Raw genomic sequence first — 17,501 nt, forward strand, 5'->3', positions numbered from 1 at the left:
TTAAATTCTTTGAATTCCTTGGGCAGAGAAAGGAATAGCGCCATAATGTTTAGGAACTTTGATCCCATATACATTGGAAGCCATGGGTTGGTACGATCTGTAGATGCAAAACATATGGGAGCAAATCAACACCAAACAGAAGTCTCATTATAACAGAAGACAAATGTGTAACAGCCACAAACATGAATATTTAAAATGAATTAACCTTCTGCTTTAGAAGCAATATTTTAAAAAAATCAGTTGAATACTATTATTTTAATTAAAACATCCAGGAAAAAAATATTTATTAAGATCTAAGATTTGTAAGAGTACTTTGTAGCTGGATGTTATATATTGAAAAAAATGGATTTGGGTACAGATTGATTGATTTGTGTCAGAAGCATCATAATTAAAATAAGGCATACTATACAAAATAAAATATAAAATACAAGATTTTATAAAATATGTGCAAGTTAAACAAATCTTACCCAGAAATTAGCAACATTAATTGCATTCTGTCCCATTGCCATGAGGTCCTCAAGCGTACACTGATAATATTTTTGAAATATTTGAAGGGTCACCATGCAGACAAGGGAGATGTATCTTCTGTTGCTCTAAGGCAGGGCGGCCAGTGGACTGGATGAGTCACATGCTGGCCACGCCCAGCCCCATTTTAGCAAAGGGGGAAAAAGCTACAATATGGCACATGATGACAACATGACACCATGAGTTTGACACCCCTGCTCTAAGGGGTTATATCCAAACAAGTGAATTCAGATAACAAAAATAGGATCTAGGTTAAAGCTGAGAAAGACATTCCTGGTGGAATAAAGCATTTCTGAAACATCTTCCAATGATTCTTAACAAGGTAATGAGAGAATCCTCCCTTGGAAGGGGAACTCAAATCTTTAGATTCAGGAAGGCTTCTGAAGTTGATCTCAGTGAATGGATAGGTTTGTAGGAATAAGTAGCCCTTCATATAGCCTAAGCTTCAGCGTTTTAAGGATCACCATCATTATTTTGAGTGGGTATCTAAAACTAATGTGGAAGCCAATTCAATAAAATGTTCTCTATATGCCACCCACACAGAATAGATGTGTTGTAATCTCTATACATTTAGAGAAAGCCCCTTTCTTTGACAATATTCAAAGGAACAGAACCCAAATGTTCTTGAAGTCAGCTTCTAGCTGAGGGAGACACTCCATTAGCCCTCAAATACTGCACCAGGATCACCTTTTTCACTGCCGTTTACTGCTAATCGCAGCCCTGCTAATTATTTTGCCTCTCCCGATATACTTTTACTTTTCAGCTTTGTATGCTCCTGCGGATTCCTGCAAAGGACGGTGTGATGAAAAATATGACAAGGAAGATGAGTGCCACTGTGATGGTAACTGTGAACAAAAGCAGAACTGTTGCAAAGATTACCACATCCACTGCAGAACAGGTAAACCATTCTCTGAGGAAGCTTGACTAAGTGGATGTCACTACTATATCTTAGTTGTCCTGAGATCAGAATGGAAATAGTTTACATGTTGCCTTTCCCCCACGTATTAAACTTTTCAGTCTAGACACAGACTCGGTATACTGGTTGTCTCCCATCTTACTACACACCAGTCTGACCTACCCGATCTTTTTTTTTAATTAGCCAGGATTAGCAGCAGAATGTCCTCTATTTAACACAGGCACACAGATACACACACACAAACGAAAATGACTGTCTTAATGCATATCCATATTCTCCAAGTTTGTGTAGATTTAACAAGTGATAAGATAAAATGTTCTATAATAATTCCTTGTTTCAAAAAGTTAAGGTCATATATAAAACACTCAAATTGGAGACACCTAATCTGGAATAGAGATTTGATATGTTGCTTCTTGTTGCTGAAGGCTGTTTTGTTTTCAGCCAAAGAAAGCAAGTGGGTCTAAGGCTAAGCCAATGGAAGAAGGGAGTTTACTAAGCTATTTAAACCAGGTCCCATCTTTTGTCAACTTAAAGACTCCATTTTGCAGGATGGACTCTGGGTTGCATGTCTGAAGCCTCACAATCCAGGAAGACACACCTCCCCCCCCCCAAATCTCAGAAGTCCAAGCCATATGGCCTCTCTACATTTCTTCCACTGCGGTTAAATCCCAAGGGAAGACCTCAGGAGATCACTCCTCTCATGGGACTTTTTCAGTAGCAGCATTGTTGGTCTTGCTGCAAAATTTATTTCTTCCTGTTATGTCCATCCCTAAATCAACGAGATGTTGTCTTTGAGGATGCAAAGCAAAAGAGGACATTGAAGTGTCAAGGGGGCTGTGATCCCAGTGAGGAACAACTAGCAATTCATGGTCTTTTCAGTACCAGGCAAAGCAATTTTGATTTTTGAACCAATTAACACCCTGAGTTTGCAAGATAATGTTGTTACATGCTTTGGATGTGGGTAGTTATTTGTGTGGTTTATTCTTTTAGCAATATGTATTTAAATTACCATGTTATGATCAGTGGTGGGTTTCCATTCTTTTTACTACCGGTTCGCTCTTGCGCACAATGCTTCTGCACATGTGCAGAAGTGTCTGGGCAGGTTGGCAGAGCCATCTGCCACCTCCACTACCAGTTCGCCCAATCTGGGCTGAACCGTGAGTAACCCACCTCTGGTTATGATATTATATTTTAAGTGCTTGGGATTTCATTGGCTGATTTTAATCTATTGTAAACCTCCCTAGGAAAACCTGAAGGTAACATTTAATTTTTTGAAAAATAAATAAATATGGAGTTCAAAAAGTTCTCTATTGGGAATCAATAAATTGGAAAGTGTGGAAAATATTCCCCCAGATGAGATGCAAAAATCCAAAACGGAAGTGGAAGTTGCAGCCGTCTTTCCCACACGGATAACTATCCACCAGTTTTGGCAAGAAGGCCATATCTGTAGAAATAAATGACAAGTTTTATGCTTTTCTGTAACTAGAAAATTAATGCTCGATTTCTTCCTTCTTTAACAGGTACTACAGATGGCAAAGAAAAGGGCAAGTATTGGCACCTTCTCTTCTTTATATGAAACGGGCAATGAAAATTGCTAACTGCTTAAGCCACAGAGCTTTTGAGGAGCTAATGAAGACAGGAGTGAGCTGATTGGGTAGGAGCTCCTAATATAAAGGAATTCCTAGCCAATTATCTTCTCTAACCCCTCCCTCCTCTAGGCTCTTAGTTGTTTAATTTTGCTATTGCAGTTTCAACAGTGAGTAGAAGCTCCTTATATCAATGTCTACTGTTGACCTCACCCCATTCCTAAGAGGTCAGTAGGGGCGTGCATAAGTGCACCAGTATGCCTAACGTCCCTGTCCTACTGTCCCCACTTATTTGTACCCATTTTCTGTGTTCTTATTCATGTTTATTTTTATTCCTGTTATCTTGTACATGAGTGACAAACTAAAGAAATAAAATAAACAAATTGCTAGCTTACCATCAGTTGTTCACTTCATTGATGATAGAGAGATTCCCCGGTTCTATTTCCTCTAGCTAAAACAAACTTTTACTTCCTCTTCACTGACATCCAGTGGCAGCAACCACTTCCCTTTAGGGATATTTGGGATGACAGTTCTATCACCCATTGCAATTGGCTCTGCAAGCTGGAGTTTATGGGAACCGTGTTCAAAATACCTTTAAGATAACACGTTGACTATCATTGCAATCAAACATTAGCAGTTACAAAACTGAATTCATCCATGGGCCTATATGGTCTTGGTTCCCTTAATTTTAAGGATTTTGCAGGAAAATTTACATTTAAAAAAGGGATTAAAAGCATCCTTCCCTTCTAATGATATATAGCCAGAACCATTTGGATCTTTTGACACTGCTAGGAACTACACAACAGAACAGAAAACTAAAGTCCAATGTATACTTGAATCCAAGAGGTACTTAGCCTATACAGTACTACTTTACCATGAGTCTTTTCCAAAATATCTTCCATAAATCCCATGTTTTGGGGTCTTTCTAGATCAGTGGCCCCCAACGTTTTGGGCACCAGGGACTAGTTCCATAGAGAGAAGTTTTCCATGGACCAGTGGGGATGTGGTTTTGCGTGCTGCCTGCATCCACAAATGGGCCTTCGCTTGTTTGTGCAGCCCAGTTTCTGGCATGCCACAGGCCAATGCCAATCTATGAACTGGGGGTTGGGGACCCTTGTTCTAGATGACTGGTTCTTCAATAGTTTGATCCTATTATCAAACTATTTAAACTTTTCCCAATTTTAAATAATGTCATTAATACCCCCTTTTCCAAAAACCACCCCCAAATTAAAACAGGCTGTGGTTTTATACAAGTGTCTCAAAAGCAGCAATCCCAAACCTGAACCTTGATTCACAAACAATTACCGTGTTTCCCCCAAAATAAGACAGGGTCTTATTTTCTTTTGACTCCCGAAATAAACACCTGGCCTTATTTTGAGGGAGGTCTTATATTTTTGAGGTGCAGGAGGCGGCAAGTGTGATCACCTCATGACTGCTGCTATGTTGCAATATTTTCCGGAAGGGCTTATTTTCAGGGGAGGGCTTATTTTAGTGCATATGTTTAAAAGCCTGATTGGGCTTATTATCCAGGGAGGTCTTATTTTTAGGGAAACAGAGTACCAACTCCTTCATTACCCTCAGAATAGTTACAAATATTCACAGTGTAAAGACCATTGCTCTAAGTAGACCTTGCTGTGAAATAAGATGAGGAAATTCATCAAGTAGTGTAGTCATCTCTACTTGGATTTGAATACGTTCTCAGATGTTTCCAGGTGGCTGTAACAAAACTTGGAGCTCTCCATGGTGATCAGAACATGGAGCAGTCAGGTTGGATCCTTCCTGCTTTATGATCTAGTGGTTCTAGTACAAGAACAGAACTAGACAGATGCCAATCCCCCCCTCCCAGCCATAAAACCCATGACTGCTGCCAGTTGTCTCTTTCATTATTGTGGTTCAGTCTAAACAATCTCACTAAATAGCTGTAAAGGTGAAGTAGAAGTAGACTCCTTGGGAAAAAGAAAGAATCCTTGGTAGAATTAGGTCTTGCACATAAGACACATTGTGTGCATTATAAATTAATCATCCACATTCTGGATTGTTCTGTTGAGTAACTTAATCTCTGTGTTGAGTAACATGATTGTGCATGGATAACTGAACCACTGTTATTCAAATAATTTGTCCTATATAGACTGTTACTAAATACATTGAGCAAAATCTACTGTGCTGCTTTGTGCGTGAGTGGGTATTATTCAATGTTTGCAACTTTGCACTCTCAGTATCTTCATCTCTTACAACGAGGTGCTAATCAGAATACAAATCTTATAACACTGTTTTTTTTTAAATTTAAAAGCAAAACCCAGATAATATATATATTTATATATATATATTTATATTTATATATATATTTATATAAATATACATATATTTATGTATCTATCCACTTAATAATTTTAATTGTTTAAATTTTATAGTTATTTATGATGTATTTTGATATGGACTGTACACCGCCGCAAGTCCCTTTCGGGAGAGGGGGCGGTCTATAAGCGCTAATAAATAAATAAATAAATAAATATGTGTTTTAATGTACATTAGAAATGTATCTTCTGAAATTAAAACATCTTTGCACTTTAAAATAAAACATGGTCAGAGATAGATGCTAAATGCATATGACAGATACAGACCAGAAATCATTTCAACTATGTATTCCCAACAGGCACGCTTGTATACTTTTCAAATTGTACTTAAAATTCTTCAGAAGCTTTTTCATCTGCTACCTTTGAATCATCCTGGATGGATGGCATCTTTGCCTGTTCTAAGCAGCTTTGCCCAGTGACTGATTCAAATGACCTTAAATTAAAATAATTATTTTTCCAACAGAAGGATTCTCATACAGAGACGATACTATAACTGATGAAGAACTACAAGAAGCATCAGAGAAGATTTATCATAGTGACCACAACAGAGCAGAGGAGTCTGACATTGTCCTGAATAAGCAATACTTCACTTCCAAAACAAGTGGGCAGGAAGATAATTCCCCGGATCAGTGAGTTTAACCTAATGCCATGATGGAGCCCTCTCTGTGGGCATGGGAGCCGTCGCCCAGCTAGGCTCCAGTGTGCATGCATGCGTGCCTCCTGTCAGCCAGCTGATTTTCGGATCTCTGCTGCACATGTGGGAGATGTGCGTACATATGTGGGGGAGGCACTGGGATCATGTTTGCATGTGCGGGGGTCACACATGCATATGTGTTGGGCAAGGGGTCATGAGGGGTGCGGTGACCCCGTGCCCTGTTTTTGGTCCCCAGTGGCTTCAGGGAGGCACGGTAGGCCCAAAATGGGGTGTGGGATGTTGTATGCATACATGGGGGGGTCATGTCCATGCATGGGGGGGTTGCACACATGCACTGGGGGGAAAGGGTAGTCCTGCGCACATACGCAGGGGGTGGGGTGCATTGCATTGTGGGTGTGGGTATGCGCATGCATGCTGCCATGCGTGCACACGGTTTTGGCATGCAAGGAAGAAAAAGATTAGCCATCACTGACCTAATGTAAGATACAAAGTGAACATAGGCAATTGGAATGGTGGACCCTTAATTACAGACAACCAAAATTCCAGAGATGGAAAAATAGGAGAAAATAACTATTTAGCTTTCTTGTTTCTAAATTTGAAGCTGGAAATATCTTTTGATGACTATATCAATAAATGGACTGCTATACCTATTAGATATTTACCTTCATTCAACCATAGTAATATATTCCAGGAGCATAGGAACTACAGCAGGAGCCCAATTTTGATGACCAAATGTTGCTTTTTCATGTAGGAAAAAAAAAAAGGCCAGGTTCAAACCCAGGGGCTGTTACATTAGAAAATCGACATCAGACAAGGCTGAGGTGATTAGGAAGAACCAATTGTCTCTACCTTTTATCTAAGGCAAAATATTGACTAGTTACAATCCACTTGGAATGGATCCTGAAAGGCCATATGTCCATGGATGCTTGGCAGAAATAGGGAAGGACATAGAATGGCTCTCAGCACCACACTTTTGTGGTAGTAGAGCCATCTCAGCTACATATACTGCAATTGGAAAGTTGCCGATCCCACACAGGAACAGTGAAGAGGTTGTTATGCCACTGGTTATGAATGAAATCACTTTTCCAATCTGTTATGGAGTGTGGGATGAATCCTGAGCCTATGGTAAACTGTAGGCCAGTCTCACTCCAGATGGTTTTTCATTGGGCAGGCTCTTCAGTTATGTCAACCATGAGAAACTCTTCTCAAAGCCAACTTTTGCCAGCTTCATCAAGCTATTGGATAATTATAATGCACATGTTGGGACACAGGAGAAATTCACCAAAGAGCAGATGAAGGAACAGGACAATTTCCTCCAGGAGATCATGAAGACTAAGGTCATGAAAGAGTTGTATACATTTCTTCACAGCAAAAGTAAGTCTTTGGTAATTGAGGGACAATGAAAATTATTTTATATAGAATCACAGAATCATAGAAGTGGTCAACCTCAGTGTTCTGCTCAGTGCAAAAAGCCCAACACAATTATCCCAGGTGGACCTTGTAAAATGTACAGTTGCATGAAGAAACATTAGGTAGCCCTAGTCAAATTTCATTCCAAGGAATATAAGTGAACAGAAGCTGACATAGTCTGTACCAGAGGTGGGTTCCTACAAGTATGGTACGGTTCGACCGAATAGGTAGTAACTCCAGTGGACACATGACCCAAACAGTTCTATCCTTTGCGGTGCCATCTTGATTTCCTGTTCTGCACACGCACAGGCCAGTCTTCATTGAAAAAAAATTTTTTTTTCTTTTTTAATCTTGTGCGCATGCACAGACTGTTTTAAGTCTTTAAGAAGATGTTGGATAGCCATTTGTCTGAAGCGGTATAGGGTTCCCTGCCTAGGCAGGGGGTTGGACTAGAAGACCTCCAAGGTCCCTTCCAACTCTACTATTGTATTGTATTGTATTAAGTGTAAATGTGCACATGCACAGATTTTTTTTTTGTCCGCTGAACCGGTAGCAATGGTGGCAGGAACCCACCCCTGGGCTGTTCATGATACAAAGTTAAATATCTTTCTAGAAATTTGCTTGCTATTCTCTTGGGGAATTCACGAAAACTTACAATTTGACCAGGGTTGTTGCAAATTTTGCATATAATTATGCTTAGCATGGGGATTCCTCCAGAAAATTGGTTTTGCTGTCAAACCCCTTCCTTTGAGGTCTAACATTGTATCACGTGGAAGCCGTATCTTTTGTTGCTGAGTGTATGGATGAATAGATCAAGCTTTCATTATCTCAGAAGTTCCTGGAAATAGTTCTGTGATTGAGGAAAGCAACATATGAGATGATTCACAGCACTCTCATAACCTATGATTCCTAAAGCAAACAAATTAGACATTTTCAGAATTAATGGAAAAGCTGTGGACAACAATTTCAAAGAGCACATTTTTCTCCCAGCCTTCTTCCCATCTCTATCAAACATGTCTACTTTCGATTTCTTTCAAAAAAAAATCTGCTCCATAGATAGAGCATTGTTGGGGCGATGTGAGTATTCTTTGTGGAGTCTTCAGGTAATGAGAAATAAATGATTGTTGTTCATCCATCTGTATCTCCATCCTAGATCGTTATGACACAGAAGCAGAGTTTGTTGACGATCTTAAAAATATGTGGTTTGGCCTTTATTCCAGAGGCAAGGATGAGGAGGGTGACTCCAGTGGCTTTGAACATGTCTTTCTAGGTAGGTTTATTTAAAACAAGCTGATGTTCTTTCATATATTTCACTACAGGTAGACCTCGGGTTATGAGCTTTCGTTTAGCAATTACTCAAAGGTATGACTGTGCTGAATGAGGGAGACTCACAATGAGTTCTTGAAGTTTTGGCTGTTGCAGCATCCCTGTAATCTTCATGATTGCAATCAGAGTGATCCCTGCCAACTTCCCACAAGCAAAGTCAATGGGGAAGCCAGCAGGAAGTTGCAAGTCGGGATCATATGAGGTCCTTATTTATTTATTAGATTTATGTGACAGCCTATTGTAAGCAACCCTGGGTAGCTCACAACAACCATAAATTGGGATTCCTTGGACTGCTGTCATTAAGCAACATGATCACATGTTATTTCACTTTACAACTGCATCACTTAATGATGGGGTTCCCAGTCCCAATTGCTATTGTAACCTGAGGACTATCAATACAACCACTATTTGTCATCTGATATTGCTTTAGCACATTTTAGCCCTTAAAAAAGATGGATGTTTGTAGTAAATTAAAGACAGTTCTGCTACAAGCAAACTGATGACCTTGACAGGATGAAGACCTTGCTGATATAAACTGAATTGGATTAACCTTTAAAGATATTCCCTATTTGGGACACCCTCATGCTCCTTCGAAATACAGTTGTATATGAACTCAATGTTGTTGGGGCTCACCAACGGGGGGAAATGGTTCATGTCAGTGATATCAAACTCAAGGCCCGAGGGCTGGATCCGACCTGTGGGATGTTTAGATCTGGCCTGTGGAGCCACCCTGGAAACAGCAAATGACGAGCCCGTGGTGCCCCTGCCAGCAAAAAAGGAGCTCAGGTGGGCCATGGGTGGCCCTCACAAGCTCCATTTTCACTGGCAGAAGGTGGCAGGAGGCAGTCGCAGCTGAAAATGGAGCTCAGGAGCCCGTTTTCGCTGGCAGAGTGCTTGGGCCACCACAGGCGCCCTTGACATGAGTGACATTGAGTTGGTCATGCCTCTGGCCACGCCCTCCCTCAGTTCATTGATGCAGTCCTCAATGAAATTGAGTTTGACACGCCTGATTTATGTAGTTCAACTTGCAGAAGAAGTCCGTTGGGTGTCTTGGGCTCCATCTCTCTGAATTTCCAACCATCATGTCATTTAGTGATTCAATTTCATTTTGCCTTTCCATTAAGCTTTACCCATGTCTTCCTTTTTGCTACTATCATCCTTCCTATTCATCCCTTCATCATAATATAGTGAACTTTGTAAAATTCTCCTCCGTTTCAGCAAGGACTTTGAAGAGTGACAAGCCTGAATGGTTTTCTTCGGCTTTTCTTATTGATAAGATGGAGCCCTTTCTTAATTGTATATAAAACGTCTTTGCAAGGAATGATGTTACATGACTTATAATTTTTGTTATGAATATAAATTAATCTGTTCATTTGTTTATGGTTTCTTTTAGGAGAAATCAAGAATGAAAAAGTATCTGGATTCCACAACTGGATTCGTTTCTATCTTCTGGAGAAACAGGGCATTGTTAATTATTTCAGCTACAGCTATGATGGTCCGGTACGTTTCACTGGGGAAAATGAATAATCTTTCACTACTGGGGAAAGATTAATGCACTTTATGAGAAGAGATTCCAATTCAGCTGTAAATTCATCTGGCACTTTCCCCAGGATGCCGCAGCACATTGCCTGATGAAATAGGCATACCGTGTGTCTATTTAGCCTCTCTGTGAAATACTGAGCTATAATTTTCAACATCCTTTGCTATTGACTGGCTAGATCCTTGTCAAGAAAGCAAATTTCTCCTTGTTTAAGCGATGAACAGCCACACAAATATTATGGAGGCCTGCCATTCCTTGGGAAATGGCGGTGGAGGAGAAAATAATGACAGAAGTAATGGCACTAGTTATATTGTTGTAATGCCAGGCTGTTGCTAAATGGAGCATGGGTATATGGGTAGAGAAAAATACATGCATCTCTGTCTCTGTCTATACATCTTTCTTTCTTTCTTTCTTTCTTTCTTTCTTTCTTTCTTTCTTTCTTTCTTTCTTTCTTTCTGTCATCTCTCTCTCTCTCTCTCTCTCTCTCTCATCTATCTATATATCATCCATCTATATCTATCTATCTATCTATCTATCTATCTATCTATCTATCTATCTATCTATCTATCATCTATCTATCTATATATCATCCATCCATATCTATCTATATACTATCCATCTATATCTATCTGTCTATCTGTCTGTCTGTCTGTCTATCATATCTCTCTCTCATCTATCTATATATCATCCATCCATATCTATCTGTCTGTCTGTCTATCATCTATCCATCCACCCATCCTTCCCTCCCTCCCTCCCTCCCTCCCTCCCTCTATCTTTATCATTTATTTAGAGAAGGACATTTCTTAACAAGATATCTTGCAGGTTTTGTCCTTTTTAAAAGTATTTTATGAAGACAGCAGCAGGATTCCTTGGATTTGTTTCTAATGGAAAAACAATATCATAACTATGACAACACTACAATAAGAATAAGTAGTGGAAGAAAAAACCCTATTGCAATAAAAACATGAAAGATTCTTACAGTATGTTAACAGTTAACTCCTATTTTATGGGTGCAAGGTTTCTCAGACTGCAGCCCAATAGCAGGGAGATGTGTGGTTTTGGGCAAGAGGAATGCCTGCTTTCCCTGCGTAAACAGGCTGCAGAAAATACGTTATTAACAACGGTGGTTTAAAAGAAAGAGAAGAAAGAAAGAAAAGGGAACAACTTATACATAATTATCCAGTTGTGACTGATGATAGATTTTGGGTACACACAATGTCACAAAAATAGTCTTTGACTGAATTCAAGCCTCCAGGGAAAACCATGAGTTAAGCCCATCTTAGATGCTTCTTTGTGGATTCCCTCTTCCCTTAGTAATGCTTCAGAAGAGGCTCTTTAAGACTAAGGAGAACAACACTGGAGCCTTCATTCATTTCCTCTTCTACTCCTATATGACACACTCATGCACCCACTTGTTCTAGGAGTGTCTCTGGGACACAGTAGCAATTTCTCTCTCTCAAAGAAACAATGATTTTATTTTTCTCTAAGGAAAATACATCCCTCCCTCCTTTCCCCCCTCCCTCCCTCCCTTCTCCCACTGCACCGGTCTCTTCAAACAGGACTATCACGCTATTGCTTTCCCCAGTCCACCTGATATTTTCTCCCCTGCTATTGGCTCAGATATGGAGCAGCAAGACCAATCAGGAGCTTCCACTGGAGCCTTCTTTTTGGCAAACACTGTATTAGGCTGCCACCTAGCATTGCCAGTGGGTGAGACAAGACCAGATGACATCTTGGTTATGGAATTAATTCTAGAGCATCGTAAGGAGCTTGAAAATGTTGGGTATTAGGATATCAGTCACTTGAGGGACTCTAGCCCAAAACATTTTTCTGAGGCTGAGATAAAATCATAAATGCCATCCCACCTCACCAAGTCCAGGTATAATGCTCGGCTATGTTATTTTGATAGCCAGATGATCTTACAAATATATCTGCTCCTATATGTATGACTGTACTTAAAAACACTCGTATACACTTGAAATATGTTTAAACAACTATTTTGTTCCACGTTCATGTTGCTATCTCTGTCTAGTGGTAGAGCTGGCCATGGTCACATATTAATATCCACTGACTATGTTGAAACTCTGACTATGTTGGATTCTGAGCCAAACAAGGGTGGATTGAGAGTTAGAGGGTTGAGAAGAGTTTAGGAACTTTTCTCTCGAGCTTTTCTTGGACTGGTTTAGGCATAGGCCATCATGTGACTTATTTTAATCAGTGCCGTGACATTTGTCACCCCATTGATTACTAGGGTTGCTTCAATTGATCCAGCTGGCTAGGTGAGTGTCTCCTTCCTCCCTCACTGTTCCATGTGCAGCCAGAAGTTGCATGCTCATTGAATGAGGACAATCATCTTCAACAGAAGGAGTGTACTGATCTTCAGTCAAGGGCATACAAAACGACATTGGTGGCATCACTGATCAGCTTTATGTGGGAGGTTATATGGAGCAAACACTGAACCCTACTTGCCCTATGATAAATCTTTTCCTCCCTTCTCATAAATAGAATAAAATAGAATATAATTCTTTATTGGTCAAGTGTGATTGGACACACAAGGAATTTGTCTTTGGTGCATATGCTCTCAGTGTACATAAAGAAAAATTAAATAGAATACATTAATCAAGAATCATAAGATAGAACACTTAGTGATAGTCATAGGTTACTAATAAGCAATCAAATTATACTAGGAAACAAATAAAACAATATAAAATTTAAAGATACAAGCAACATGGCTATAGTCATAAGTGGGAAGAGATAGGTACTAGGAAGGAAGAGAAGAATAATAGTAATATGGTCTTAGTAGGATATATGACAGTGTTGTGGGAATTAGTTGTTTAGCAGACTGATGGCATTTGGAGGAAAATTGTCCTTGTGTCTAGTTGTTCTGATGTGCAGTACCCTATAGCATTGTTTTGAGGGTAGAAGTTGAAACAATTTATGCCCAGGATGTGAGGAGTTTGTAGATATTTTCACAGCCCTCTTTTTGACTCATGCAGTATACAGGTCCTCAATGGAAGGCAAGTTGGTAGCAATTGCTTTTTCTGCAGTTCTAATTATCCTCTGAAGTCTGTGTCTGTCCTGTTTGGTTGCAGAGACAAACCAGACAGTTATATAGGTGCAGATGACAGAGTCAATAATTATTCTGTAGAACAGAATCAGCAGCTCTATGGGCAGTTTGAGCATTCTGAGTTGGCGCAGAAAGAACATTCTAAAAGAACCATCAATGTATTTTCTTTGCCTCACACTGCTGATAAAACACAGCTTCCCTCTTAAGTTCACTAGTCGTCCCAAATAGTCCTATCTCATTGAACTGAGCATAACAATTTGTGACTTGTATGGCTTCATAATGCAAAATTATTCCTGGAAATACTTTATTGTTGCAAACATTGTAGATCAATGCTCTTGAAAAATTTCCAGCATCATTTTTTCCTCCCCTCTCTTTAGTGGACCTCATATCCAGATGTGTTAGGAATGCAATTCAACTTTGATGGATTTTACAAAGAGGTTGGAAGTGCTTTTATTGGAAGCAGTCCTGAATTTGAATTTGGACTCTATTCCCTGTGTTTCATTGCTCGGCCTGGAAAAGTGTAAGTATATTGTTAGGGCCAAGAGTTATTTTCACGGAAATTAAAAATGAGAAGATGCAGGGCCAATAAAGGATGGTCTGGAAGCCAATGCATGTTTTTGATGTGCTACCTCCCATGTACCAAAGTGAAAGTATTCACATTCTGAATGAAATTGGATCATTCTTTCCAAGTGAAACGAATGCTTCCATCCAGTCAGTTATTTTCAGAAACAGAGCTGACAAGCAGGGAATGAAATAGCAATGTTCTCACATCGACTGTACGCTCCCTAACATCTGATTTGAAAAGGTCTGTCACTTTTGAAGACAAGGGTTTCATTTGGTTATCTGAGTCAATAAAGGTAAAGGTTCCCCTTGCACATATGTGCTAGTTGTTCCTGACTCTAGGGGGTGGTGCTCATCTCCATTTCAAAGCCGAAGAGCCAGCGCTGTCCAAAGATGTCTCCGTGGTCATGTGGCCAGCATGACTAAATGCCAAAGGCGCATGAAACGCTGTTACCTTCCCACCAAAGGTGGTTCCTATTTTTCTATTTGCATTTTTACATGCTTTCAAACTGCTAGGTTGGCAGAAGCTGGGACAAGTTACGTGGTGCTAGGGATTCAAACTGCTGAACTGCCAACCCTTCTGATTGACAATCTTAGCATCTTAGCCACTGAGCCACCATGTCCCCCTTCTTTTTGATTTCTTTTATTGATCTGAGTCAATATATGGCAACAAACTTAGCCTTCAAATTAAAGCCTCAGCAAAGTAATGGTCATTAAAACATCTCAAGATCTTGATTCAACGTAGAGTAAAAGTTCTGAATTTTTCCAGTAATGTTCAGGCAAATGATTTTCACGATTTAGGAGTAGCACATAATAATAACACCTTGCAGAATTTAGCAGCCTCAAGGCATGAATCACATCAGCGGGTTCATTCAAGCAGTTTTTTAAGGTTGTTCCATAAATGATCCTACTCATGGGAGATCTGAACTTTTCATGACGAGGTTTCCAAGGAGTTGAAGCAGACAACATTCATAAAGGTGATGCTACAGAGAAAAGGGGAAATTGTTGTAAGGCTTGATTCAGCTAGTAATTTGACTCAATTGTAGCCTATTCCAAATAATAATCTAGAACTTTTTATTTAAGAAAGATGATTTTGTACCAATTTTCTATCCTTCAGGTGTCATCTGAAAATTGGAGGCAAGAATCTGGATATCCAAACATATACTTGGGATAAATCCACTTATGGCAATGGCAAAAAGTATATTGCCACAGCTTATGTGGTTACCCCATGAGGTTGGCAAGATTTTTTAAAAAACCTGAAAGACCCAGAAACAATCCACAGAACATCCAATGTTAATTTCTCTTCATGCCATTTCACAACTGCTGTATATTGTATGTGTTCTTTGATCTTTTAATGTTGTACTCGTAGTATCTGGAAGGGGTCATAGTGAAAAGAGATTATAAATCTACAAGTCTTTGGCAGACTGTAAGTTCAGCTGGAAGGCATAGGTGCCAAGTAACTTTTTTCAGCAGATGACACACATTTCACCTAATGTAAAAACAGAATGGAAAGTGAAATAATGTTTGATTTTTAAAAAAATGAACAATGGAGAGCAGGCCGGTTCTGAACATTTCTAAAATTACCTGCCATTGTCTTTTTCTTGAAATAAGCCTGCTTTCTATTTAGGCAAAAAAGAATGAAGAAACTTTGCAATAAGTTGAATGTGTGTGTGTGTGTGTGTGTGTGTGTGTGTGTGTGCGCACACACACATACAGGCAACACACACACATTTCATTTATTCATTCATTCACACAATTTAGCAAGAGTAGCTACTCAGGAAACTAATTAGAAATGGGGACAAGAAGGTGAAGAGAATCGAAATCAGTTTTTAATATAACTATATGAAATATCAAAAGAATCTTTAAGAATGGTACTTAATTTCCTATTTCTGAACCATTTAGTTGCTCTCTGATTTTTTTAAATATATTGTTTAAAAAACCAATATACCTACTGTGTCATAGAAACACAAATTTAATTGTCCAGGGTTCTTTGAATTCCTTCCCTTATACTGGCCAGCCTCTAAGCAGCATTAAAATTGAGAAAACTAAGAAATTGCACTAAAAGCTTAACATTTGTGTCCAAAATGTTGCTGAGCCATGGACCAAGTGACTAGTCTTTGACTAAAACCACCATTTCTCAGGCCTTTGATTGGTCATCTGAAGAAAATGGTCTCCTACCTACCTCACAGGGCTGTTGTGAAGTTATGAAAGGCTGATGGCAAAAATATACATGTAATGAGATGCAAAATATTATATATTAATTATAATGCACCTGTATGATTTGGTTAATAAATCTTTGCTTGAGTACCTTATTTTTAAAACAGCGATTATGATGCTTACATTAGCCTTTTATCCCCAGTAGTGATATTATATTTTTTTTCCAGGAGATATGCATATCTTGTAGCTCTACAGTTTCTTCAGATTTTTTTTCTGAATATGGCAGAGTTTAACTATAGCATTCAATTGAAACTCGATAAACTGTTCAATAAATTCACATTAGATGTGGTGGAAACTGTGTCCTGTTAGACTGATTCCATGGCATTCCAAGTCTAATCTCAGGAAATATAAATATGTACAGTAACTGATCTATTTCAGTTCAAAAATTAAAGATCCAAGAGTCTCTATTTCTGAAGCTGCCTGTCATTCCAAGTGAGCTGATAGAATAAGTAACAACTTCTAAGTAGAAATTTCCAAACAAAAGTTTGCCAGAGAATTTGAGAATTTAAGTCATTATTAAGCAGCTGAAAATAATTATTGAGGAGAAATTCACTTACAACAAACTTTTAGTTTTGACTTGTTTAATTTCAGATTTTTAGATCAATACACAACCCAAACATGGTTACCGTTGGAATTTCATACCTAACTGAATTTTGCAATAAAGTTGCTTAATAATAATAATAATGCAACCTGTGATGACACCTTTAAAACTATCAAACAACAACATCTGCCTAACCCAAGTTCTTGGGAAGGACTTGATAGGTGGACAAAAATGCCAATCCAGTCTGACCATCCACTGTTTGTGCAACCATACCCTAACAATACAATAATAATAGATATTTAAAAAAAAAAACTCTGCACTAGAATTCCTTGAAAATTATTTGCCAAGTTGAACTACATTTGGGGAAACTCTAAATCTGTGGATGTGAGGCAATGAAGCATTATTGTGTCTCACTGTTGAGTGACCAAGTTAGCCTACTTGTTAGCTGCACACCCAGAAACTTGATGCTGCTAACCACCTCCACAGGTGAATCATTAATACACAGAGCTGTGTGGCTGGCTCTTCTGAAATCGACAATGATCTCTCTAGTTTTTCCTACATTTAAAAGAAGGCGGTTTTTATTACACCAGTTCACCAAACCCTCTATCCCCATGATGGCGAACCTATGGCACACGTGCCAGAGGTGGCATGCAGAGCCCTCTCTGTGGGCACACGGCTATCTCCAGCTGCTCTTCCAGGTTTTGTCACCTACTGGCTACCTGGTCTTCACAAGAAGACCAACTGGCTGTTGCGCACACCCGCATCAGAACCTGGAAGAGAGCAGCTGCCAATGCACATGCGGA

At 39.2% G+C, this 17,501-nt stretch overlaps 1 protein-coding gene across 1 annotated transcript in view; it reads left to right on the plus strand.

Annotated features, from left to right (window-relative positions):
* Nucleotides 1–16,252, plus strand: part of ENDOU (endonuclease, poly(U) specific) — a 28,318-nt gene extending 12,066 nt beyond the window's left edge. The window contains exons 3-10 of the mRNA XM_081951637.1: nucleotides 1,289–1,423; nucleotides 2,962–2,985; nucleotides 5,845–6,010; nucleotides 7,208–7,410; nucleotides 8,600–8,716; nucleotides 10,166–10,272; nucleotides 13,757–13,899; nucleotides 15,058–16,252. Coding sequence (XP_081807763.1) covers nucleotides 1,289–1,423; nucleotides 2,962–2,985; nucleotides 5,845–6,010; nucleotides 7,208–7,410; nucleotides 8,600–8,716; nucleotides 10,166–10,272; nucleotides 13,757–13,899; nucleotides 15,058–15,172 — 1,010 coding nt within the window. The 3' untranslated portion in view covers nucleotides 15,173–16,252. The remainder of the gene's footprint in view (nucleotides 1–1,288; nucleotides 1,424–2,961; nucleotides 2,986–5,844; nucleotides 6,011–7,207; nucleotides 7,411–8,599; nucleotides 8,717–10,165; nucleotides 10,273–13,756; nucleotides 13,900–15,057) is intronic.
* The last annotated feature ends 1,249 nt before the right edge of the window (nucleotides 16,253–17,501 follow it).

The sequence above is a fragment of the Natrix helvetica genome, assembly GCF_964273705.1.
Source record: "Natrix helvetica genome assembly, chromosome: 1".
Lineage (NCBI taxonomy): Eukaryota > Metazoa > Chordata > Lepidosauria > Squamata > Natricidae > Natrix > Natrix helvetica.